At 46.4% G+C, this 27181-nt stretch overlaps 1 protein-coding gene across 5 annotated transcripts in view; it reads left to right on the top strand.

Annotated features, from left to right (window-relative positions):
• Nucleotides 1–26073, top strand: part of Gng12 (G protein subunit gamma 12) — a 109764-nt gene extending 83691 nt beyond the window's left edge. For all 5 annotated transcript variants that reach the window (XM_085690729.2, XM_085690726.2, XM_085690728.2 and 2 more), the window contains 2 exons: nt 20139–20256; nt 22153–26073. In XM_085690729.2, coding sequence (XP_085546855.1) covers nt 20164–20256; nt 22153–22278 — 219 coding nt within the window. In that variant the 5' untranslated portion in view covers nt 20139–20163 and the 3' untranslated portion in view covers nt 22279–26073. The remainder of the gene's footprint in view (nt 1–20138; nt 20257–22152) is intronic.
• The last annotated feature ends 1108 nt before the right edge of the window (nt 26074–27181 follow it).

Raw genomic sequence — 27181 nt, 5'->3', positions numbered from 1 at the left:
ATAGACAGTAAATACACTGACTTTGTGGACCACATGATCTCTGTCACAACTAATCGGTTCTGCCATGGTAGGGCGGACACAGCTGTGGATAACAGATAAGCAAGCGCATAACCTGTGTTCTAAGAAAACTTTATTCACAAAGGGAAATCTGACAGTAGACTCGATTCAATCTGATGGTTATAATTTATAGGCCATTGCTTCGTATGAATAGGGGAAATTACAGACATCCTATCTTCCATTGTTTCACTACTCCAGCAGCATTAAAAAATAATATCCATAGTCATTAACTTCACCTGTTCTACTCAATGTAATGTAGTTTTTATATGCTTTGTGGATTACAGAAATGAAACTGTGTGTGTGTGCACGCGCACGTGCATGTGTGTATACATATGTATTTACCTAACATAATATCCTAAACGTGTTTTATATACCAATAAAATCTTCAAAATTCCTACCTTCAATGGTGCAGAATGCACTATCCATCTGGCGTGCCATCATTTGCCATGCTGTTCAGGAATTCTAATTTTTCAGTGACTGTCTTCATGCACATCTTTTGGGTTGTTTCTGTGTGTTAGGGTTGCAGAGTCCAGAGATACAAACGCTGATGTGGGTGTGACATGTGATCCTATGGCTTGTACACAGGGCCCTGGGCATTCTCGCTAAGCAGGCCTACTCTCCCTGCGCTGTAGTCCTAGGCCCCCGTTTTTATGCTTTTGGAAAAGGATGAAACAGGGCTTTGTAACAGCTGTAACTACTCCTGGCCACACAAAGGCCCAGTTCCACAGAGGTTTGCATGATTGGGCTCTGCAACTCTGAAGTCAGGTGTCTGTTCCCCAACCAGGGCTGACTTGCTCTGGTTTGCAGAAGTAGAAGCCAGACTCTGTTCACCTCTGGAATTCATCTGTCTGATGTTTGGACCCAGGGATCATCATATGAGTAAATCCCCCACTTTTAGGGTTGTAGAGTTGAGTCCCTTTGCTCTGTGGCTTCCCAGTAAAGAGTACACCCCCACCAGGTGGACGCCCTGCCTCACTGGTGTGTGTAAGGGGAATGCATCCCGAGATTTGCCTTACACCCAGAGGCTTGACATCTCAAACAGGTGGAAGGAGATGAGTGGCCAGAGCTCCAGGGAGAAGTCCAGGCTGGAGTTACAGAGAGGGTGTAGGATCTTGTGTGTGTGTGTGTGTGTGTGTGTGTGTGTGTGTGTGTGTGTGTAAGTTAATCTGTAGCTATTGCACAATGAATTTGGCTTAGTGCAAAACAAAACTACTAACTGAAAATTTGCTTAGTTGTTACAAACAAAAAATAGAAACCTATTGTGTAGTTTCTTAGAAATAATTACTGGTTCGTGGTGAAATCAGAGCGTGACCCTTCAAGACCTATTATGATGGCTGGTTAGTGCCAGGAGCAGAATGTGTCTGCAGAACACACACGAGCAGAATACCATCTTAAACTCAAACAGCCATGACTCATGTGAAGACGTTACTGCCACTGTCACCACACGGGATCATCAGAAGGTTCCACGGACAGTTGTCAGGGGGGAGGATTAGCATTTGTACGCAGTTTGTATGGAAATGCGTGAGAGATGCTGATGCCCAGACCCTTCCTTTCACTGGTGCAGAAGGGGAAGAGGAAAAGATGACAGGCGACTTGCGTACATGTTCCAGCTAACTGACAGCCGAGCCCGCCTTGGCCCCGGATATCTTGACGGCTCTGTGTGCCAGCTGTCTTTTGACTCGCTTTAGACCGTAAATTTCTTGTTGCTTTAGAACAAAAAGTCATTTGTAGTGGGCCTTGGAATTGTTCTAGTGATTTGCTTTGCCAAATGTTTTTATGAGCATTTTAATGAGACCTTGCTTTAGCAGATTTCAAAACCTGCTTGCAGTTTGCCAAACACTGTCCATTACTGACCTGGAAGTGTGAGATGTGCAGGAAAGGTTGCTGAAGAGGGATTGTCAGTAACAGTAGTGCTTGTGCTGAAAGGTAAAACTGGATTTTAGGTACAAGCATCATGTTTTTAAAGGCCGTGTAGGACTTCAGGAAGGGACACAGGGCTTAGTTCTTGATTCAAAGCCTGACCCCACTAAACAGAAGTTAGCCATGTTCGCTCCTGCAAGCCACAGTTTGCACATATGCAGAACAGAGATGGGGCTCTCCCCTCATAGCAGTGGTGTGAACATTGGACACCTGCAGGAATGACCCCTGATTGAGACTGTCATCTACACATGGAGAAACAGAACCCAATTGGAAGTGACCCAAGAATTCAGCCTAGAGCCCAATCCCTAGGTTTTAATTGTCCTCCAGCCCATGCCCTGTCTGCTGAGGTTCTTGGCTGTCTCCCCAAGCTGTTCTTGCCAGAGAATTGTCTGTTCTTGCCACATGGATGGGTTCCCTGGCAGAAATGGTAACCCATGAGGGCCACTGTTCCTGGGGTTGGCATCATGAGTCTAAGCTTGAAGAGATCAGTGAGCAAGTTCCACTGAGAGGCCACCCTGGCAGTTCTGTTACGCACATAGCCCTGCCACGCAGCAGCTAGGTCCTGGCTCATCACCATGTGTGCTTACAATAGTAAAACTACAGAAACAGGTCAAGTGTGGGAGCTCAGCTGTCCCCACCCACTGAGGGCAGGTTACTTCAGTGCCTTGGGGCCTGAGCTGGGAGCTTCCCTGTTAGCTTTGGGGAAAGTGGCCTTCTGCTGCAGCCTTCTCCCGCTTGCTTCTTGATGGACTTTCTGTTTTGCTTTTCTGTGAGCTCTCACGTGTTTGCTAGGCCTAAAGAAGTGGGGGCAGGGTGGGTAGGAGTGTGACTTGTCTGGGAGTCAGTTCCCTTAAACAAAGCCCCAGAGTGCCCTCCCACAGTGATGACGACCATAGATGAATGGCACTGATGCCAGGCCATTTCAGCTCAACAGTGAGACTCTATCCCTCCAGACTTGACACACATCTTCCCTATTCCCTTAGCACCGTAGGCCCGTGAATTTACCCTTTCCCTTGTGAAGGACATCTCACCCCACCGCCACACAGGACACTGGTCGGTGTCCTCGTCTTCATCTGTCACACTGTCAGAGGGCTGGCTTTGTCCAAAAAGAAGTCAAAGATAGAACACTGAGCTCTTTTGAAAATGTTGTTTTTGTTACTTTATAATTATGTGTGTGGGTATGGGTGTGCGCATGCAGGTGCCCTCAGAGGCTTGAGCTGTCAGATCTCCAGATGTTGTGAACTGCCTGGCATGGATGCTAGGGATAAATGTGAGTCCTAGGCCCACCTGCTCCACAGCTCTCACACCCTCGAGTGTGTGCCGTTCTCTGCCATCCTAAGAGATTGTCTGCCTTTCACTCCAGCCCACCCCTTCTCCCCCTCTTCCACAGAGCTCTGCCCTGCACAGCGTGCCCTTGCCTTCACAGGTTCGGGACTTCCACTACACTCACCTCTGCCCCTCCAAGTAGACTGCCCTTCCCTCCTAACTCCCAGTCCTGCAGGGCATTGCCACCTCCACCACAAAGCCTGCCCAGATTTCCCTAAACCAAGCGCGGGGTGGGGGGGGTGTGCATTCCTCATGAACATAGCCTGTTTCTGTCTTCTGATGTTTTTTAATTAAAATTAATTTGTAGATCTGTTGTCCTCTTGCTGGCTAGAAAGCCCTCTGTGCTGAGAGATCAGTGCCTGTGAACGTGTCATACCACCCCTCATAGAGAGCTGTGAAAGGGAGAGGGGAGTGGTTTTCTGTGTGGAGGATGAGCAGAGGCTTACAGAGCAATAACGTGTCGTGACCTAGAAGCCCACAGAGATGTCCACAGAGAGGGAATCGGAAAGAGAAAAGGTTTCTGAAGAAAACAAACAGAACCAAAAGCAGGAGCAAGCTGTGGCGTTAAAGTTGGGGACCACTTTAAGGAGCAGGAAGTAGAGTGGGTGCTCTCTGCCTTTCTGGGCTCCCGGTGGCCCTTTCATGAATGCGGGGCGGGGGGGGGGGGTGCCTGCTGGGGACTGCTGTGAGCCTCTCCGCAGAAAGGGCCCTCATTTCACCAGGCATTTGGGTTACGCCCAAGGAGCAAAAAGCCCAGAGGCCACTTGTGCCCAGTTCAGCACAGAGAAGGTGTAGTCAGATGGCAAGCAGTGCCCGCTCCTTGCACCACCATTTACGACTGCCCTCCGTCCTGACTTCCGACAGCCTCTAGCAGCCTGACCTGTTTCTACGCTGCATGTGGCTGGAACCACATGGGGCACACTCTGTTTTCCTCCTTTGTGGCTGGCTTCTCTCATTCAGCCTTGTTTACAATCCACCCATCACTGCAGGTGTTTAAGCTCGTTCCTTGCCATATTCTTTGTGTACACGAAATCCATTGAGTGACTCTCCCTGCCCAGTAGAGCTGTTCCATTTGTGACCAGCTTTGACTTGTGCTTCAGTGAGATTTCAGATCCCTGGGTGAATGAGGCGTACACTTGTTGTGATTACCCCTGTCTGAGATAACAATATGTAAATGTTCTGTTTTCAGGGTTGCGAATGGAATTCACATTTCCATTAACTGACTGGCATAACCCATTAAAATAGAGTTCACATTCCCACCAGCTTGCTGAGTTTCAGGAAGATGGTCCTGGCTGTGGCATCTATGGTGCCTGCAGTGTGGTTTCTGTGTCCCTCCCCCTCCTCAAGCAGGCCATGGAGAGAAGGGAAATGGTGATGCTCCAGGTTCTAATTTCACCCCTGTCAGAGCAACACCCTTGGGTCTGCTGAGTTAACTTTGCCATTGTCAGGATCTCTGGGTCAAGCCCAGTGAGTGGTCTCATAGTAGGACGTCAAAGAACCCAAGAAAGCTCCCATCATCCCTCAGTACATATTAAGCAAGGCTTGAATGGACAGTTGCTGGTGGGCATCTGGAGAGGGAAGCACTGAATGTCAATGGAACTAGTACAGGCCAGCTGGTCCTGTGGCTGTGAGGAGACAGCGACCGAAATAGTAGCTGTAATGAAAGAAAAATCTTGGCTCGTTGGAGTACGACTCCCTCCGGGACTTAAAGGCAGCTGTGCAGCCAAGGACAGGTGGGACTCCTCAGCGTCCCCTGGGAGTGGTTGGGTGAGTTGGACGAGAAAGCAGCACCAGGGCAGGTCTTCAAGAACAGCTGTGTTTAGAGACAGGAAGCGGGGCAGGCTCGGCCTGAAACATGAAGACACGCTGTCCTAGATTGCTTTCTGGGGCTGTGATAAAAACACTACAGTTATGAAGTAGCAACGAAATAATTTTGTGGCTAGGGTCACCACAGCATGAGGAACCGTATTGAAGGGTCACAGCATTAGGAAGGCTGAGAAACATTGCCTTAGAGAGACACTGCCTATGGTTTGTCCCCAGACTGTTCAGCTATCTTTTATAATACAGGCCCACATGCTGAGGGATGGTGTCACCCCAGGTGGTCTGTGCCTCCCTGCATTAATTGACAATTGAGAAAATGCCCCTCAGATAATGCCCACAGGCCAGTCTGATGGAGGCAACTCTTCCTTTGAAGCTCTTTCCAGGTGTGTCAGACTGACAGACAGGGCCGGCTGTCCTCAGCGCTCATCTTCCCCTGCCAGCAGGAGTTTGCCAAAGCCTCTACTTTGTCTGGAATCTGGTAGAAGCCCCTTCTCTCCCTCGTTCTGTGTCACAGATTTCACGTGTGTGTGTGTTGGTCCCTCAGAGACAGCTGTAGGTGTGGGCATTTTGTTTTTAACCCCCATGGACAGCACTTTCTCTCCTGGATGCTCCTTTGCCTTAGAAATCACCTAGTACAGAATATTGCACTGCCTCACCCTTGTGTAGCCCAGTCCCCAGCTAGAAAGGATGTCAGGAGAAGCTAAGTGATGGCCTCCTGCACCTTCAACCGCACAGTTCACGGCTCCGTCTGCATAGTGAGCTGCTGTGTTACTGTGCAGTTTAGTGACAGTTATAGTCCTTATCTTTTCATTGGGACAATATAGATATGTAGTCAAAGCTTCTCCTGGGGTCTGGGAGCTCTGAACAGAGGCAAGGAAAGTACAGAATGCCTATGTTGTCCTGTATTAGAGATGAGGACTCTAGGTTAGGCCAGAGGGAAGAAGTAAGTTGTCCAAGGCCACAAGGCAGAACAGTTAAAAGAACTTGCTTGTTACTAAGCAGTCCTGGTATCTTCTAGGCATATGGCTTTCAAAGGGGCGTGCCCATCAGAATCACACACAGCTTTCCCAGAATGCACCTGGTCCTACCCCTGATACTCCGAGTTTCCAAGAATAGGGTGAGGTTGGAACTTGAGTGAACTGTGGCATTTACTTAAATGACTCTGAAAGGTAAGAATGTCCCCCTAGACACTGGGTGTTGATGCTTACTTTCATGTTACAATATTCTTTGGTGCTTTATGAAGAAAAGTTAGCAGAGGTCCCAGTTCTGAAGGCTGGAAGCCCAGTATTTTGTGTCTCTGTGGGGGCATCAGGTGAGAACATCATGACATGTGTTATCGCAATAGCGGAGATACATGCAGGGAAACCAGGCTTGCTTTTTCATGGCAACTTACTTTCAAGGGAAGTAGCCAGGGCTCTGTGAGAACTACATTAATCCCTCCTGAGGGAGGCATGCCCCCGGTTACTTCAGAGTCTTTCACCAGACCTGATAACACTGCCACATGGGGACCATGCTTCTTACAGATGATCCTTAAAGGGGTCACACTCAAATGTGTCCAATCCATATGAGCTGATTTCAGGGGGAGGACAGACACTTCCTCTGTTCACTATCCCTGGGAAACTCTTGAAAGTGAAACCATGCTAGATACTTAAGAAGGAAGCCCTTGATAAGCTACTTGGATATAGTCGCTTGAGGCAAAATATACATAAATAAAAGTCTGGATTTTAAAAATCATCTTCAGTAAAATTAATTTAGCATAAAATCTGAATTTAGCATAAATTTGCACGTTAAATTCCAGATGTTCACACAAGCCTACCAAAAGAAATTAAAATAAATTTTAGTAACTAATTGACCCCGCCCAGTAGAGGTAACATTCAAGAGAGTATTTTGTATTTTAAAATATGCTGATGGATTCGATCCAGCTTCCCAGAGTAGAAATTCAAGAATAGGAAGGGAGGGAGGGACCTGGGCGAAGAGCGGCGTCGCCGTCAGGGAGACCTGCTTCCCAGCATCCAGCGGGGAATGTCTTCACGTCCATCCAACTCCCTCCAGCCCAGGAAAGCATGCGCATGTGAGGACCATTTTAGAATAAGTATACTTTATGCTGTTTGCACAGTGGTGAAATTAACGACTTTCTTCTGGCCTTGAACTCATGATCCTCTTGCCTTCACCTCTTTTGGCAAATCCTACCAGCGTGCACCGCCACAACCAGCTTTCTTTCTTTTATATATTTTGTTTTAGTTTTGTTTTGTCAAGACAGGGTTTCACTATGTAGCTCTGTCTGTTCTTGCCAGTAACCATTTTGAAATCCATTTTCCTCTTCCCCTCCACCTTTAGTGCCAATCCTTCGAGGACTGATTCATTTCAGCCTGCTCAAGCCCTCACTGGCCACTCCGTTTCCCACGTTCCTAGCTCCTCCCTCTGGATGTTTCATTGTCCCACTTATGTCCCTCCTAGAGGGAGCATAAGTCACTGATCTAGTAGCCCACACACTGTAGACCATGCTCAGTGCCAGATGGCAATGTCAGGATCAGTGAACTACACAGAGTCTTCTCAGGGCCTCCCAGGCTGATCCTTGCTAACCATCTAGCCTGTCCTCTCAAGGTGCTGGCTCCATTCAAAACAAGACCGTGGCTGCATGCCTCTGTAATCCAAATGGATGCAGCAGAGTCTCGTTACCACATTTCAACTCTTTGGGGTGTTTCGGGGGTGAGGGGCCTGTTTGGATGCACTCATAAGAGGCAAACTCCTGTTTGTTTAGCAGTGGTAGACGGCATGCCCTCAACTTCATGTTGATCAAAGGTGAGGTCTTTAAGGCTAGAATCCTCATTTTCTCTCTTTTGCACTGCCAGCTGGCCAGGAATGGTGGTTGAACAGCTACTATGTTGTAGACAACATCCAAGGTAGGTAGGAGATCTCCTTACAGACAACCTTCTGCTCTGCTAAGCCAGGGAGATAACAGGACAAAGCACTGAGGTCCCCAGGGAAGGTTGATGGGGACAACACTCAACTGGTCACACGGATACAAAGGAAAGTTTCTAGGTTCCAGTACGGATAGAATCACAGATGACTTTATCATGGGTAATAAGCGAAGCCCCCAACCTGAGCAAGTCGGCTCTCCTGCCTCCTTCCTCAGTCAGACAAATCTTACCCTTGCCGCTTTCCAGGCTGTATGGAGGCTGTGCACAGCCGCGCTTAGCTGTGGGAGATAGCATCAGGAGTATGATCACGTTCGTTTAAGTGGAACCACTGTTTGTTTATTTCATAGCCAGGTCTTCCTGCTGTTTGATGGCTCTGCTTTGTGCCTGTCCACAGCAGCAAGTGCGCCCTAAACTTTAGGGGCCTTAGAATCAGCTGGGGACTTTGTTTCTTTAGAAACTAAAGTGGGTCTCAACCTTTCTACTACTTAGACCCTTTAATACAGTTTCTCGTGTTGTGTTGAGCCCCACCCATAAAATGACTTCATTTCTATTTCAGAACTCTAATTTTGCTATGTTATGAATTATAATATCTAGGATATATGTTATGCAACCCCAGGTGCAGTCATAGCCCACAGGATGAGAACTGCTCGTTTAGATTTCTTTTTAATTATGTGTATATGTGCGTGTATGGGTGTGAGCACATGTGAGTGTGTGACCTGTGGAATTCAGAAGAGGATGGCAGACCCCCTGGAGCCAGAGATATAAGGGGTTGCAAGCCTTTCCCTCTCCCTTCCCATGCTGGTAATGAACTGAACCAAGAGTCTGAGCTCATAACCACTGAGCTATCTCTCCAGACCCTCACATTGGAGTGATTGGCCGGGGCTTCTAGGACACACATTGTCAGCGTCCATCCCAGTTCCGATTCAGTGGGTCTGGGTTGGAGTCTAAGAATTTTTCAGCTAGTCCTGAGATTGCTACTGCACATGTGGAAAACACAGCCGCTGTGCGAGAGAACAGCCTGGCTGGAGTCTGTTACCCTTGTGGCTCCTTCCTCTCACAAATGTATAAGCCCACCACCCCACGGAACAGTGAGAACTGCTCTTACACCATTTGGAAGTGCTGCCATTTTTATAGTAGTGTGTGTCAATGTAGTAGTCTCAGGGGGCAGGGTTGTGCCTGTGTATGTAGATCCTTCTGTATATGAATAGAAGCCAAAGTGAGACATCACCACTCTTTGCCTTAATGCTTTGAGACAGGGTCTCTCACTGAACCAGAAGGTCACCAGTTCAGCTAGTCTGTCTGACCAAAGAGCTCTTGGGATCCACCTGACTAAGGGCTAAAGGCACATACAGATTTTTTTTTTTAATCTGGGTGGTAGGGATTTGAATTAAAGTCCTTTCCTGTTGCCACAACAAAACACTTTGATCAAGGAAACTTATAAAAGAAAGTCTTTAGTAGAGCTTATCATTTCAGAGAATTAGAGTGGAACTCAGTGGTAGAATACAGTCAGGACGCAGGAACAGCTGAGAGCTTACATCTTGATCCACAAGCAGAGAGAGCTAACTGGGAATGGTGTAGGTACTTGAAACCTTAAAACCAGCCCTAACCCTCCCAACAAGTGACACCCCTCCAGCAAGGCCAGGCCTCCTAACACTTCCCAAAACTGCTCCACCTAGAATCGAACATTCAAACAGAGGAGCCTGTGGAAGCCATTCTCATTCAGACCGCTACACTCCTTGCACTGGAGAGCAAGGACCCTCACCCACCAAACTATCCCCAGGCCCAAGATGGCTGTTTTTTTTTTTTTTTTTTTGTAGACCCTTTGGGGCTATCCTTAGTGCTTCTTGTGTTTTTACTCCTAACAAAAATGCTAATTAATGAAATGACAGTAATTTCTTTTTTAGGGATGTTGTAAGTAGTAAATAAAAGCGTGATATAAAGCCTTCAGCAGAGTCTTAGCACAGAAGAGCATTCTGCTGTCTTCCACACAGCATCAGAGACTGACCTGATAGGTGACGGGGAATGAAGAAAGGACAGAAAGACATAGTACCGAGAAGTGGGGACAACCCCAAACCTTATTCATGTGAGTCTAAGAAGTGAGCTTATTGTACACAATAGAACAAGGAGGTGAATCTTAGCTAATCTAGGTAGGTGGTCTCTGTAGGGGGGCAGTCTCAGGCTGCAGTCATCCTGCAGGAGGAAGCTGTGGTTGATAGTTTCTGCACACATTGTTCTAGCTTTAGTAAATACTCCCACGTGGACCAGAGGCAGGCTTTGCCACTCTCACAGATCTGAGGCATCGTGGTCCTTGACATAGCTCTGCTCATGCCAACACATTAAGTCAAGCCTTCCTCCGCTTTCCGCATTACTGCTTTTCAACATGGTAAAATTATTTCATTCATTTATTCACTCCTAGATAAACATATAAGATGTTTAGCTATCCTAAAGCAGCCATGACAATACAAACAAATCTTTTCTGAGCCACTCTTGGTATACTAAGTAGCAGGTAAAACTTGTTTATAAGCATTGTTTCTGGTGTTGACTAAACATTTGTCTGAACAGATGGGTGAAGCATGGTCCAGCATGAAAGGGCAGGGGCTAAGCACTACACTGCTGTAGGTTGCAAGGCACCATCTCACGAACCTGCCTCAACAGCTGAACACTTGTTTGGAAACTTTACATGGGTACACAGTAGCATGGCCCTTGAAACCTGGGTGCCATCTCATACTGGAGGTGAAAGTTCAGAGTCAACATTTTTGTCCTAACCAAATATATGGGAAAACCAAGAATTCCACAGGCTTCTAAAATCTGTGCCAGGAAGCATACCAGTAGGTAGTTATTGGCACAAAATAGGCAGTTTTGCAGGATACGCATGGGAAAGACCAGCAAGATATATCCTATTTCTAAGATAGCAACTATCAGACATGAAAACACCCCCAGGTGATGGTTTCACACTAGCTAGTGTATAGTTGCTGTGCTATATGTCTTAAACTAACCCAGGTAGTTATGGAGGTCTCCTTTCTCTGCATTGGTCACTGTGAAGGAGAAGGCAGAACAGGGTGCTCAGGACATGGATTTGATGTTGGAAAAATAAGGACTAAAATCTGTGGCTTTGTAATTTGGGTGATTCTGTAACCTTCTTGACCTGTCTCTATGGATATAATCCATAGAATCCTAGAATCCAACCTCTAGGGATAGTATGTAAACCTGTATCTGCACAGAACCCTGAGCAGTACTTACAGTCACTGGTACATGGTAGTAAAGACATTTAGTCATTATTTTACAATGTTTATATAAAACCAGTTATGTAACAATATGCACGGACTAGCAAATAGTTAATCATGCACAGCTTGCCCTGCCTACCCTTTACATGCGTGGGTCAGGCCCTTCAGGAGTCCTTGAGCCCCTGAGCTATATGCATATGTAGCAGGAATTAATTAATAATAAAAGGGATTAGTCTCTGCAAGTAAAAGTAGTTAGGGAAGTTTTCTTTGACGTGGGTAGCAATGTAAATAAGAACCTAAAGCAAGAGAAATTTTAAATAGAGCTAAGAAGCTGGTGGAAACTTTGAGTGGAGGCTCAGGACTTGAAGACATAACCTAGGAAGTCAAGGACTTGAACGTTACAGTAGGGCACTGTTTCTGTGTAGTAATAAAAATACCAGGTCTGAACCCCAGAATCAGCTCAAGTCTTAATCTAGAAGCTTCTTAGCTGTTTCTTGACACATGCTAATGTCTTGATTAAACTAGAAGTAAAATGGAACCTCCTGGGGTTATTGTGAGGGCTTAGGGCAGTGCCCCAAGAGGTGTATCTGTCACCTAGTGCCTGGCGTTTGGCACATGTTATATAGAAACAGTTTTCTGCTGTGATTATGAGTTTTATTAGGGATGCAGAATTTTGGGAAGGCCTTGAGTGCAAGCCCTTTGGACTTTTTGAGGGACACCCTGGAAAACCCCTGGATCTTGCTTAAGTCAGCTTTTCAGAGATATAAGCTGGAACTGGACTGTACTGGTCAGGACAGATGAGTTTAGAAAGTGTTGTAACCATTGAACACTCAAATGCTGCTGATCCAATTAAGGTACAGTGGGTTTCAGTGATTCAGGACCCCAAAATGTAAACCATCTCAATAATTTTATATGAACTTAGGAATAAACCATCTTGGAGTAGCAAATGACAAGCTGGGATATTCATTTATCGTACAGTAAAAGCCCCTGATGGCCCTGCTACACCAGTACCTCAAGACAGCATTGAAGACAGAGGGAGCATTGTTGAAAGGGTACCACTGTGTGTGACAAGCGCAGATTGTCTAGCATTGTAGCGCTTTCTAGAAGGAAGTGTCCACAAACAGACTTAGACTTTATAACAAAGGAGAATGTCAACCAATAGAACAATTTCATCCTGAAATAAGTCAACCCCGTAGGCTACTGTCCTCACGTAGAGAATCATCCAGGGCTTAGTCAGAGCTCTGAAAAGTCGTGCACAGACAGAAAGCTGCTTTCTTCTAAACTGACCCATTTTAATCCCAGGCGGAAGTAAAGATGGGCAGGAGCCAGAGGCAGAGTCTGGCCATCACTACTGGTATTTCAGGAAAGTCTTCCAAGGAAGCTTTTAAATTGTTTGTCTGGGCCCTGTTGCAGACCTCCTGAAGCCGATTTCTGAAGCAAGTGCCCCAGGTGTTCTTAGATGCGCCGGGAAGCCAGGGCCTTGCCAGGACCGAGCAGCTCCTGCCCACTGGGTTTACTATGGAGCTTGGCTAGTCCTCCTGGCTCCTTCCCAGCACCTCAGCCCACACAGGATGTTGTAATCATCTGTGTCCTTAGCAGTAGTCTCACCTAGGATTGGAAGCAGTGGTCCTGCTCTCCTTAACCTTTCCCTTCTTGCAAATTCACTCCCTGCCACACTGCTGCTCACACTGCTGTAGGCCCAACTGTGTGAGTGTAAGGCCAGCTGACACAGGCCACTCCTTTCTGCCACTTTCACCCTGGACTCCTGCTGTTCAGGACAAGCCTCCCAGGGTGATGTGTAGAATAACATCTTGAGAGCCTTGTAGCCAGAAATACAGTTCCACCATGTGAGATCTTAGGTTATATATCCTATCTGCACCATTTGTAAAAGAGAAGTGATAAAGGGTTAGGGCTCCTGGTGTTGCTAAGGAAAGGAAATGCAGGGATGTGTGCATCAGTTACAGACGAACCACTGAGCAAATGGTGACAGTTACCAGCACTAACCATTTGAACTGACTGTCTCTAGCATTGTTATTTGGAAACTTGCTTTAAAAGGCAAGTGAAGGTCAACCAAAGAAAGATAGTAGAGAAGAGCCTCACAGGTGAGCTCTGCTGAGGCCTTGCAAGAGATGCTCCTTTTTCTGGTTGGCTGATTCCGACCTGTATAAACATCTCTTAGAGATCTCTAGATGATCTTCTGATCTTCCAAATCACTACAAAGTACAACACCTTTGCCATACAGAATGTGTGTTCCTACTGTCCTGCAGACCTCCGCTATTCCTTCCTCTCATTTTTCTCCCTCCAGACGGTCAGTATAATTGTTTGTAGGAGCTGAGTGGCGTGTGCAGCTTGGGCACAGCCTTGACTTCTTGGCCCTCACACCTCAGCAAGGAAAAGGAGAAGGCGAGTACTGAGATGCAGCCCTTCCTCTGTTGAAGTCGAGGAGTCTGAGGTGGTCAGCAGTGATAGCAGGGCAGTAATAGAAATCATAGCTAATCTACAGGCTATTAAGAGCAGGTTAATAATTCTGTGTGACTCATACTTCAGTTACAGCCAACAGAAAGCACTCTGCTGCTGTCTGGGTAATCACTGAAAGGCAGAACAGGCTCTCACTAGAATCCCTAGAAAGGACTCCGAACTCAGAGTTGAGCCCAGGGTTCAGTGTGAAGTGCAGAACCAGAAGGCTGCCCTGCCATGTGGCCCCTCTGTAACTGATAGGTGACTAGACTCTGGAACAGCACACCCCTAACCTCCTCAAACAGCAGCCTGCCCTCCACCCTTCTTGTCTGCAAAAGTTCCTGTCACTCTCACCTGCCAGGTCATTTCTAAATGCTTTGACCGCTGTTCCGGTGGCAGGAGAACCTAGGTGTGCCCCTTTGCTATGACTACTATCCAGTTACCACAGGCCAGGCGCTTAAGCAACAGCAGTTGGTTTTTTATTGTTTCTGAAGATTAGAAATCCGAGATCCACGTGTTGGACTACTTGCCTCCCCTTTGTGAACCTCTAGGCCCAAATTTCCCTTTGTTGTGAACAGTGTTCTATGGGATAAGGGCCTACTCTCATGGTCTCAATTTAACTCAGTTACCTCTTAGAAGACCCTGTCTTCAGATACAGCCATACTCTGGAAGTGCTGGGGTTAGATCTTTTGCATATGAATTCGGAGTGGGGAAACACTCCATTCCTGTTAATTCCTCCCATTGACATTGGGGCATAGTTATTGCTTCTAGCTCTGCAGTTCAATGAGGTGTGCCAGGAAGAGGGCAGAGCTCCGTCAAGCACCAGGAACTACATACGATAGGAACTACAGAGAGTGTGGGGCACACCACACAGTATCTGATTAGAGGATACAGTCACTAAACACTCTGAAAATCTGCATGCTTTTCCCCAGTGGTAGGAATTAAGTCCAAGGCTTCTCTTAGGCTAAGTAAGCATGCTAGCAACGAACCATAATGACGCTAATTTGATCTGGTACTTTTAGCAGTCCTTTGAAATAGTAAAGTAGTATTGTCCCATTTTTTCCATGAGAAAATCAAGACTTAAGTAGTTAGCAAGTCTTACGTAAGACCTTTGCCAGGAAGAGCATGAGACCTTGCTAACCCTGGAACTGCATGTCCAGGGCATGCAGAGCAACATCCAAACTAGCAGATGTCAAAGGTGCAGCTGCCCATCAGAGCCAGCTCAGTTTTCCATTTTTCTAGACATCCTCCTTCTAGAGTGAAATATCTATCCGTCCATCCATCCATCCATCCATCCATCCATCCATCCGAGACAGTCTCATTGTGTAACCTTGGCTAGCCTTGAACTCTTAGATGTCTGTCTGCCTCTGCCTCCTGAGAGCTGGGAGTAAAGGCTTACACCACTGTGCCCCGCTGAAATCTCCCTTTTTGAAGGGGTGACAGTCAATTCTAAGTTAAAACACACACTGTGCAGTGAACGTGGGGCCCAGTCACACCATCTGAGGCTGGCATTAGCCCTCAGGTTCTGATCAGAATGGTAAGGCTCATGAGGATGAAGGGCTGTAGCAGCCTGCTCTGTACTTCCCCGGACTTAGGCTGTTGCTACCTCATCACATAGCTTTGTAATTCTCCAGCAGTGATCTAATCTTGGTTCACACCAAGAACGTGGGCCTGAGCCCAGCATTTAGTACTATGCAGATGTACGGTGTGCTGAGAGAATAGTGAGTATCTATGGCCCATCTCCCACAGCCCTAAGAAGCAGGTCTGCTTGTCCCTCTTCTATAGACAGCATGGAGAGAGCAGAGTAAATGGAAGGCTGCTCTTTTGTTACAGCCACAGAAGGATGTTTGTTCTTGGAAGTTGCTTCGCCCCAGTGATTAGCTCGGGGCCAGGCCACTATGACTTGTCATTCAGACTACAGGCTTCTCTGTTTTTCCGCTGAGAGTATGCTTGGTGACACTTTTTATGCCTACTCTCCTCTCTGGCTCAGGTCCTCTTGACACAGATTTAAATGTCTGTGTTTCCCTAACGGAACATCTTGTTCCTAGAAATTTCTAAGAACCTGAGAATTTAGGCAAACTATAGCATCAAAACCAGTGTAAACCATTTGATGAGCTGAATGTTCCACGTTTTTTTCCATTGTATTGCCCATATATGAAGCAGAAAAGAGACAATAGCCAGGTTTCATCGGATGGACATTGGCTCAAGTTCTTGAGTTTTGACTCTACTGGGAAGAATGGAGTACTGGGATTTCAGACTACACCCACCCGCCAATACTGACTCTAGCCTTTGCCTATAAGCTACAAAGATTGTTCTTTACTTACTCCTGGATGTGCAAGTGAAGCATACCCTGGCTGTGGTCAGGATAAGCTGTGTGCCCCAGGTAGCAATGCATACACACAATGCAGCCAGCAAGCCCCTACACTGAGTTGCCGAGTGTCAAAGGTGCTCCCAGCGAAGAGCCACATTGTGGCACATTCTTCAGTGCCGCCAGTGTCCGTGAGTCACCTTAATTGGAATAGTGCCCTTTCTTTGTGGCAAGTGGGAAGGGCGACTTCCGGAGAGGAAAGCCTCACACGCAGCAAAGAGCACATAGACTAGGTTACCTGGAAGCCAGTCTTCCTAGTCCCAGTTGACTCACCTTTAAAACAACAGTAATGACCCCATGCAGGGTTGTAACGAGGCTTCCTGAAATGCTGTATGAAAGCAACAAGTAAGCTCCCAGTTTCCATGAGGATGCCAGGTCGTGTTTACCCTGGAGGCTGTGCTTGGACAAAGCAAACTGCTGCATAGGCTCTCCTGACTGGGATAGAAGGATGGAGACATCCGCGATTGTTTCCCCAGTCTTCCTCTTGTCTGTCCCAGGACATTAGTTGAGCTTTTAACAAAGTATCTACAAGGAGGAGGGTCATATCTTTCTCCTAGGGCTGCTCACATGTATCCCAATGAATTGACTTCCCAAAGCTATTGCTACAGAAATTCAGTAGACACTCTTTATATTTAAGAGTGAAGCAAAAACACTTTCATCTCTAAAGGTTAACTAGTTTTCTAGGTAGGATTATCCCTGTACCAGCAGAGAGGAAGGAACGTGAAGAGAAGTTGCATTTGAGCTGGGAGACTGAGAAGGGTGACAAGCAGTGCGGCAGGGTTGGGCTCCCCTGAGGCAGAAAGGGAAAGCATTTAATTACTCCCTCAGTGCTGCCTCCTTGAGGGTGGGCATTGTGTCTTTCTACCGCCCAGAGTCAGCACACCCAGCCCGATACCACCAGTGCCTAACTGAAAACTTGTTGCTCTATGTGGTATCTTAAACCTGTCATTCCAGCACTTGTGAGGGAGGCATGAGGACTCACAAGTTCAAGGCCAGCCTGAGACAGAGACTATACTTATAAAACCTTGAGAAGGTCCCTCTCTTGGTGATTAGAAAAAACACCTACCTCTTGAGACCCTGCCTCGGAAAGGGGATAGGGAGTTGCTGGGCCCACCATGGTAGCTTGTACCTCCAGTTCCTGCTATTTGGGAGGCTTCAGCAGGAGGATTGCTTACACCTAGAAGATTGGAGCCAGCCTGGGCAACAGAGTAAAGACATTCTCCCCCACCCCCACCTCTCACCCCCATTTCTAAGAAGGAAAGAAGGGGATAGGGAAGGAAGAGTTGAAAGAAAAATAAAAGTGAACATATTGTATGGACCACTGAGAGCCTGGGAACCAGCAATATTCCCCTTTGGAAGAGAAATGCAAGTGTGATCAGGTCCAATGAAGGAGCAAGAGAGGCCTGAGCTGGCAAGAATGAATTGTGAGCCTGGCAGTGGTGGTGCACAACTTTAATCCCAGTACTAGGAAGGCAGAGGCAGGCAGATCTCTGTGAGTTTGAGGCTAGCCTGGCCTACAAGAGCTAGCTCCAGAACAGACTCCAAAGCTAAAGCAAAACCCTGTCTCAAAGGGTGGAGATGAATTGTGGATTGCTGTTTTTAATCTTTTTTCTTTTGTTTTAGCTTACAAGGTAGCTGGTTTAAATATTAATTATAACATGTGGGAAAGGGGAGACGTCCTCTATATCTCTGGCTAGGTATCTTCACTGAGCGGGGTCTTCCCAGGCTTTTTATAAATAGAGATTGACTGGGGATTGTTTGCCGATGGCCACCCAGGTCGGAGCAATGGGTGATGTTGTCGCTATGTGACCTCTTCTTCAGTTACAAGAAAATTTTCCCTGGATCTAGAAAGTGTGCCCTGAAGACTGAGAGAAAGAGAATGCTTGGCATTGCTTTCCTGCAAAGGGAACATAGAGAAACCCTGGGGTGCCGTCTACAAACCACTGGCCACTCAGAAAAGCAGTCATGGTCACCTCCACCCAGCCAGCAGCTGGAAAGGAGAGTCCCTTTTCCTAGGCTGTAGGGACAGACTTTGTCACCATCTGGTGTGCATTGGGGCCGTGCACTCTGCAAGGTGAGGTTGCCCATGCCTCGATGGCACTTTAGACACCTGATTAATAGACCCTGGCATGGCCTCTCCCTTGGGCGGGGCTGCATGACTGGAACCTGGGGAAGAGACTGCTAGTCTGTGTGCCGAATCAAGGTCACTTAAGGCCTCAGACAAGACAAGTCCACCCTGTCCTGCTACACACTTCCTTCTCCTGTCTCCTGTACCTCTGCCCTACTGGGGCTTCCTGATTCCTCCAGCGTTCTGTTGGCTGTCACCATTCCTTTGGTTCTGTTCTGGTAGTAATGTGGCAGAATTGCCGAAGGACTTATTCTAAAGGGTCCTGCCTAGACCACATCAGTCAAAACCCCTGAGGTCCACTGAGCAGGTAGGGGGGAGGGATGGACGGCACAGGTGCATAAGCAGGGGATTCTAGTGTTGGCAGCTGCAGTTTATGGGGCTTCATTGTTCTGGACCCCCACACTGGATATGCGTTAGTGATTTGAATTTGCCCTATGCTGCAAAGAGGAGAAAAACCCTTGAGGTGGATACTGGTGTCCTTATGTTACAAACGAAAAGATGAGCACACAGGTAAAATGGCCTACCTGGTCTAAACCTCCTCGGGATCAGCAGTGGAGCATCCAGGTTTGGTGACTGGAAGTCCAACACCAAAGGCTTACTCCTAAGTCCCGCACACAGATGAGTGATGGGTAGTAAACCCAACACCAAAGCTTACTCCTAAGTTCTGCACACAGATTGACACGTGTTTTAGTGTTTTAGTTTGGGTTTTGTTTTCTGAGGTGGTGTTTTTTGTCTCTGTACAAATGTGGAAGAATGGACCCCAAAGGGTTCGGCCCTCTCTGATCATTGACTCAGGCCTTGGAGACATCTGTGTCTGGGGCACTCATGTGGTCCATGTTGTCTGGTCTAAGCTTTGTATAGCAACAAGCCCTCCCAAAGAATGAGTCAGCCTGGGTTTGCTGCTGGCGCCATGGTGCCCTAGACTGCTGAGTCCTCACATAGTGCCAGGGAGGCACACCTACTGCCCACCTGCTCCCATGAGTCATGAAGCTGCCGTCCTCCTGCCAGCTCTGCCTTTTTCTCCAATTGCCACCACTCTGGGTGTGAATGTAACCATATATGGCAAGGGCACCGGGCAGGCTCTTGCCCTGGGCCTGTCTTCCTCTTGAAATGGTGCCATTGCCTAAGCAGAGAGGTCAAAGCTCAAGGACCAGGCTCTTTCCACTGCTTTGCATCAGGTGGTTGTGAAGACAAAGCAACAGGGCACCTTAGACACCAAGGGCGCTTGCCAGAGAGGAGGAGCAACATTCTGACTTGTAAGGGCAGGTAACAGGATGGGCAGGTGGCTTGACCACCAGGATAAGGCAGGAAGGAATGAGAACATTTTACTATTTCAAACTACTGTACATTTGACATTATTTTAGATCTATCATGGAGAGTCCTTCTGCTGAAGCCCCCCCCATTTCCTTGGAAAATAAATTGCGTTTGCCTCCCAACAGTCTTGCACTTGCTGCACATATGATGACCCCTAACATTGCCTTGTGTGCACATTTCTTTAGAAGAATTTTCTTTCTCACCATTGCCCATGCCTTGAATTTTTTATCAGGCTAATAGAAATTAAGTGAAGTCTTTCCTTATGGGGTTTGTGGTGATAGTAACAACACTCCGCTGGCAGATGTTTGCTTTTAGCTACTGCAAGTGTGTGTGTTCTCTTAGAAAGTTCTTTAAAGGACACTTTTCTGTAGTATGTTGGGGCACACAGCTTAAACTGACAGATGCTAGATTTCTGCAGAAAGGTGCTGTAGGTACTCAAGTGAATGGCAGGCTGGCACATCTGGATCGTCACCAGAATGGCTGCAGGGCGTTTTTGACTGGGATAATTGGGGAGATGCAGCCTTCCCCCTCCAAGTAACACATCTTAATAAATGTTTAAATAACCTAAAGGAACTGCTAGTCACCTTAAAAATTCTCTCCAGATTTCAGGGAGACTCATCGTCAAAGATGTCCAGCAAGACGGCAAGCACCAACAACATTGCCCAGGCTAGGAGAACTGTGCAGCAGCTGCGATTGGAAGCCTCCATCGAGAGAATAAAGGTGCGTGCGAAGGGCCTGGCAGTGTGTTCTGCGCAGCTCCCCACCCTCCCTGAGCAGGAGCACGAGGCAGAGAGGATACAGCCATGTGCCGCTTGCTTTCTGCTTTTCCTGGAGCAGTAATTTAGTACTGAGAGTAATTCAGTCCTGAGAATAATTTAGTTTTCATTTCCTACCTAGCATAGGTGTCATTCTAAAACAGCCGAGGGGCCAGATATCTAAGCTAGCCCCCCTGTCCAGCTCTAGAAAACATTTCCTGAAAGCCTGCCTTTCCTGAGTGAGTATGATCAAGCCTTGTCATGACTGTCTTCAGAGTGGGGACAGGATTTCCAGTGGAGTGGCTAAGCACCCTTGTTATCTTCCCAGAATTTATCAAGTATTGCAAGTCAGCTGTCCATCCAAATCCTCCTTTTGGAAACTGCTGTCTTTCAGTGTGTCACTAGTGACCACTCTGTAGCCCCAGATTTAGTAAAGGCTCCATTTCCAGACTAGGTACATTTTCTTAGGAGTTTGACCTTGAAGTGTTCCCCTCCATCCTGAGAGGACTGGCCAGTGAGAACCCTGGAATGTGTGGTTAATGTTCAGTGTCTGTTTCCTGAAATTGAAGTAGTCACCTGACTGGAGATTGTCAGCTGTCTGGAAAGCGTGAGGTTCCTGTGTTGGCCCTCAGAGCCCTGGTCTCACCACTCCTGAAATCTACCTCCAGACTCCCTTGATAGGACAGAGTTCCACATGTAACACCAGAGGGAGGCATGGGGCCTTCTGATGCCACACTAGAGGAAGACATGGTGCCTTCTAACGCCACACCAGAGGAAGGCACGGGGCCTTCTAATGCCACACCAGCGGGAGGCACGGGGCCTTCTAATGCCACACCAGAGGGAGGCACGGGGCCTTCTAATGCTACACCAGAGGGAGGCACAGTTCCTTCTGGTGCCACACCAGACAGAAAGGCACAGTTTCTTCCGGTGTCACACCAGAAGAAGTGCCTTCCTTTGCTAGTGTTGTGCCTTTCACGTCCCTGCACTAGATCACTAAGAGTAAATCTCAAAGCTTAGTCAGGTGTGGGCTCCACAATTCAATTCTTAAACTCTGTTCTATGTTCATGTCTCCTTTCTCTTGGAGAGAAACTAAAATGTAACTTTTACTTGATTCACACACCTTTCTTTCTTTGCCCTTAACTTTTTTTATTTTTAAACAGTTTCAAACTACAGAATGGCAAATAGCGAAATACTAATTTTTTTCATTTTTTATTACTTTTTTTTGGTGAGGTTGTGTGTATATGTATGTGTGAGAGAAAGAAAGGGGGGGGGAGAGAGAGAGGTGTCAGTAAAGCACACATGTAGAGGTCAGGTTACCGTATTTAGGAGACCGCTCTCTCTGCTGTCTTGGTCCTGACTAGGTGAAGAGCTCATGGTTTGGTGGCAGGAGGCTTTAGGTACTCCTTCTCTTCACAGCACTTTATTTAGACTTGTTGCTGGTGGGCATGATTAAATGTGATTTGCTTTTCCTTTTCTCTCAATGTCTCTCTTTTGGTCCACATTTATACAGAAAACCCTAGGGCATTTTCTTTAGGTCACTTGAAAACCCCTGCAATGCAGGGTTCTATAAGAACAGTATTTAACCCTCAGTGTATTTTATGGTGAATCAGGGCAGCTTGCTTCGCGTTGCTGCCATCACTTAGAATAGAGATTGGTTGTTTTGTTTCTAGTTAAATGTTTTTGCTAGCTTGCTGGTGAGGTGTCCTCATATGGTCGTTGGGTCGAGGCAGGTCTTACCTACCAGGACCATTTTACTTGTACCTGACAAGTGGTCGGAAGGCCAGGCCATACTGTGACACTGCTTATTGGGTTAGGATCCTTGTCAGTGAAGTCTTCTCTTTCTTGTTTATGTCCTCACCAGGTCTCAAAAGCATCTGCAGACCTGATGTCATACTGCGAGGAGCATGCCCGAAGCGACCCTCTGCTGATAGGCATACCGACCTCGGAAAACCCATTCAAGGATAAGAAGACCTGCATTATCTTATAGTAGACCGGGAAGCAACCCCTCGCCTCTTAACGCAAACCACGGCAGCAGCCTGAAGAGATGCCTTCAGCTTACCCGGTAACCACAGCTAGTAACTAAAACACTCTTCTCTTGGAATAACAGACCCTGAAGTCTCTCTCTTCCAAGTTGTCCTTTCTTCGCCCTTTACTGATTTAATACAGAATAACAATCTTACTTTCTATTTGATAACTATGGTATCATATTGGGTTACTGTATAAGGAAAGTGGCAGGGGAGTTGGGAAAGCTTGTCTCTACAATACAAAGTTGATTAAGATATGTCAAGACCTAAATTGTCTAAGCACCAGTAAATTAAAATGTCAAGAATCACTTCAGTCCGAAACCTTTATATATGTTCTTAATAAGACTTTTGCCAACCTCTCCCCCACACAGGGGGTCTGGAGAGGCAGGTGTCTGCGGCCATAGCTTTTTGCACTATTGACACTAATCACACTGAAACTTCCTGCTGTAAGATCAGCCCCTCAGAGTCCTACCTTTATCTTGAACTCTGTGTATGTAAAAGAACAGATTCTTTCCATATAATTTTTGTACAAAAAAGGTAATGAAAGAATGTTTGTTGCAAAGCGCATACTCAACCTAATGAGCTGATGTTGTCATCTCTTCTCTCTTGAAATCACGCTGACCCCTTAGTCTGCAATAAACTGTGCCAATTAAAACACTAAGACAAAACTGAAAGCCCTTTGCCGAGGTATTAGTTCATATCAGTCATTTGAGCTTCTGTGATTCTGAGGCTAAGAAAGGGAAAGAGACCCTCAGGAGGACCCTGGGCAGCTTCACACCAGGGCTCATAATGTCTGCTAGATTCGGGGGGTGGCCACCTCAGAAACTTCCACCCTCACAGCTGGGATGCAAGAAGAAACTGTGAGCCTCGCCCTGAGGAGAGCAGGACTGTGAAAACAGCTGCTCTCCTGGGCCCAGCTTGGCAGGCAACCCTCTCCCTTTCTCCTCGCCAGCATGATCCTGTCCCTTGCTGCTAGAGCAACTCTTTTCAGGGGGGACATTCTCCCCTACCCAGTTCCAGCCAGGTGGGACACAGTGAGAAGAAACAGCTGAGCAATATGAAGACACTTGAGCTTTTTCCAGATGCCTGCAGTTTCATCACTGCCATTGTCAGAAACCACCCAGGGCAAGGGACCCTTCCAGCGGGAGGCTTGCGGTCTGTAGGGCAGTCCCGGTGCTTCCAGCAGTCAGAGATTGAGGTCATCAGTTTTGCCTTGATTATGAAGATAGCCCATGTACCCTCAGAGTGTCCGCTGAGGACCCCAGAGGCAGATAACCTGCCATGACCAAGGACGTATCTTGACTTTGTCACAGTGAGAGGGTTCATTTAAAATACTCATTTAGAAGCCCAACCCAAATACAAGGCCTGTGATATTTTAGTTCATTTTGAGTTCATGAAGGTAACTACTAAGGAAGGATTTCTTAAAAGGATTCTGAAAAAGGACTTAGCCCCTAGGAGTTATTTAGAGAATTTCCCCTACTCGTATGCAGTGTGCCCTAAGAGAAAAATCTCTCTTAGTATCTAGTGCCTGGGCCTTGAGCATCATGTATCTTGATGATAAACAGATGCAGCACTATTCCTAAATGACTCAGAGACATCCAGTATTTCTCCAAGTCACCCATCCGGCCAGCACTTGGAACTGAGCATGAGAAAACCATAGCACCTGCCCACAACCTGGTCTCACCTGTTGCTTAGTTTCCAGCTGTATTGAAGGCACCTGTTCAGGAGAGAGAGCAAGCTTTTGCCTTGCAAAAGGTAAAAATGGAAGTGTACACCAAAAAGACAATTTTTACATTTAATGGAACATTCTTTTTTTACAAGTATATTTTTCTACTGATGGTTTCAGAACACTAATCTTATATTCACTCTAATTTTAAACATGTTTCTTTAAATATTTATAAGGCAGTTTATTACAGAATATTTTTTATGCAATCATGTGCACATTATTGGTAGCATAGTGTATTCTTTAGTACTTAAACATATGTTTGTTAATATGCTTTTAATGGTAAATGAATTTGAGGTCCCAGGAGATTTTGTTGCCTTTTCCTTGGTTAAAGACAGTAAATGTCTTATAACTTCCTAACCAGATCTGAACTGTGCTCACAATAAAAGTGAAATCAGATCCTTTAATGCTGGACCCAAGAGGGAAACATCAAGCCAAATGTTGATTTACTTATACCTAAATGTCTATGTGAGAAATTATAATATATGTATACATGTATATGACATGCAGAAGTCACTTTTATTTATCTCTCTTTGTTCACTTACAAAGCCAGATAACTGTCTGCAGCAGTATGTTGATGATCATAATGAATGGAAGTCCCGTGTGGGATTTTTCCCTCCACTGACATCCTGGCTTCATTTCTGTATGTTCAATCTGTTTTGTCTGTAGTAAGCAACATAGTGTTTATACTCTGGTCCCCACAGCACATCATGAATTTGTCCAGTTTTAGCCTTGGGGCTGTGGCAATATAGAGTATGCAAGATTCCATGACTCCAAAACATTTTGAAGAAACACATGTATTTAGAATCAAGGGAAATGCTTTATATACCAGGTGGTTCGTAAGCTGTGGGTTGTGCTAAATATTTTGATTTTCTGAACTCATGTTTTTCAACTTTTTGCCATATGGAAGTAAAAGAGTGTCATACTTAATTTTCAAGGGAAAGTTTGGCTTTTTCTGTATTTAGGTTATTTTTATACTTTGCTAATCTTTAAACTATCCACAGGGAAAATTTTATACCAATGAGTTAATTTTGACTCATTGTTTACACAATATAAGATGCGTCAAACTGGGGCCAGCAAGATGGCTCAGTGGGTAAAGGTGCTTGCTCTGCTCCCAAGCCCAGCAACCTGTGTTTGGTCCCTAGGATGTACAACGTAGAAGAAAAGAACAGATTTCCACAGGTTGTTCTCTAACCTCTACATGCTCAGTGCGCGTGCACACCCATACACACACAGTAACAGTAAAATAATGTTTTATAAAGATTTTATAAAGATGTGCCAAATTATCTGTCCAGGTGCCTCCTCTCTACCAGCTTACCACTAAGGTAGAACTGTCAGACTCATCACTCTGAATTCGTATTAAAAATGTGTCCATGCACAGACCCAAGAGTCATTTCCATTGGAATAAATGTAATACTGAAGTATGCTATGAAGTTTGTTGTTTTCTTTCATCGTAAGCCTATTAGTAGGGAAAATACATCAAACAGAATAGAGCACTTGCCAGTGGTTGGTGGTCTGGTCAGTCCTATGCCGGATGACTTTGGACCAGGCACTTGATCTCCTTTCCCCTTTGTCACAAGGGAGTAGAAGGAGATGCCGGCTGAGATCCTCCCTGTTCCCAGATGCCTTGGTTGAATGACCTGCCTCTCTGCTGGTCCTTCTAGTGTGTTGGTGCTACGAGCTGCTTCAAATCTTCTTTTGTCCATAGTATGTGCTCACCTAATTGCATTTATGTTGCATAGTACCTGTCCTGGGTTGATGGACTTAGTTTCTGTAATGTCTCATTTTTAGCCATGTAAACTACAGACCCATATTCTTTTCTGTCTCAGTAAAGTTTCAATTGGTAAATTGTTGTGATTTTGTTATTTGATAATATTCTTTAGCTACTCGTCCAGCATCTTACTCATTTTAACACTGTGATTGTTATTTGGAGCTCTGTTCTGTGGAAAAGAATAAAAGCATTTTTTTTTTCACTTGCTAACATGCTCACAAATGTGAGAGAAGAGTCATTAAAAAGCCTGCTTTACTGACTGGGTCACTGCGTCATTGACTTCTTCCTGTGTTTTGCTCAATCAATTAATAAAAGACCATTTCTCTTCCTTTTCCCTCTATTCACTTGACATTTCTTAAGCATGCTCTGGGAGCCAGGTGCTGATGACATGCAGGCAAGCAAGGCTCACCCCGACCCTGACATCCTGAGAGTCTGGTGTGAGGAGGGTGGGACGACCATACTTACCTTCATCGTTACAGAACCACATGTAGAGCAAGAGTCATTCTGGGAGACCAGGGGAGAGACAAGTGGCACAACTAAATCTTCTAGGAGGGCGACTAAGATGATACGGATGTTGAGACGTGAGAAGCAGAAAAAGACACTGCCGTGGCTTAAGTCTCCTGAAGAAGAGAAAGTGAACTCCAAGCATGGGTGTAGGTCTCCTGTACAGTGTATCTGTTCCTGTAAAAACAAGAGGTTTAGGAGGTGAATAGGGAGTGACACCACCCTGAGTTCCATTGGTGACCACGCAAACAGGTAACGGTGCAGTTGCTGAAGACACCCTGCTTCCAACCCAGTGAACCCCTGCAGTGATAAAGGTCAGACAGCTTCTGAGAAGCTAGAAGGGAGCAGCCCACCAGGCGATAAAGCAGGTCTGCGAGGGAAGGGCCTTCTTCTGCAGAGCCCCACGCACACGCACACACACACACACACCACGCATGCACACAGGCAGGCACACTCGCGGTGGGACAGGAGGTGCTCAGCCTGCCTAGTAAGGACTACAGATGTCCGATACTCTGGTCTAGAGAGTGGGGCTACAACCGACAAGCACTTGTACCCGTTGTTACCAAATTCCCTAAAGCTGTTTTTAAATTTCCCTTCTCTCATCCCTGCTACACCCCCTCCCATAGTTGCGGTGGTTCTTTGGAGACAGCTGTAGTGGGGATGGTAGTAGAATTTTGTAAAAGGGACTGTTTAAAGAGACAGCAGGTGACAAAACTGAAAGGGGGTGGCAGTGAAAGCAACAGCTGAGTGTACCCTAAAGTGTACACCCAAGAGTGGTGAGTGTACACTCCCCAAAGCCATGGGCAGGAAATACCTGTTGCCAGTTGCAGTAGGAGCCTAGGGGTGCATGCCACCCAGGGTTTCACCT

This window comes from Myodes glareolus, chromosome 6 (assembly GCF_982192425.1).
Source record: "Myodes glareolus chromosome 6, mMyoGla1.1, whole genome shotgun sequence".
NCBI classification, from domain to species: domain Eukaryota; kingdom Metazoa; phylum Chordata; class Mammalia; order Rodentia; family Cricetidae; genus Myodes; species Myodes glareolus.
The sequence above is the reverse complement of the archived record's forward strand: the minus strand, read 5'-3'. Positions and strand labels throughout refer to the sequence as shown.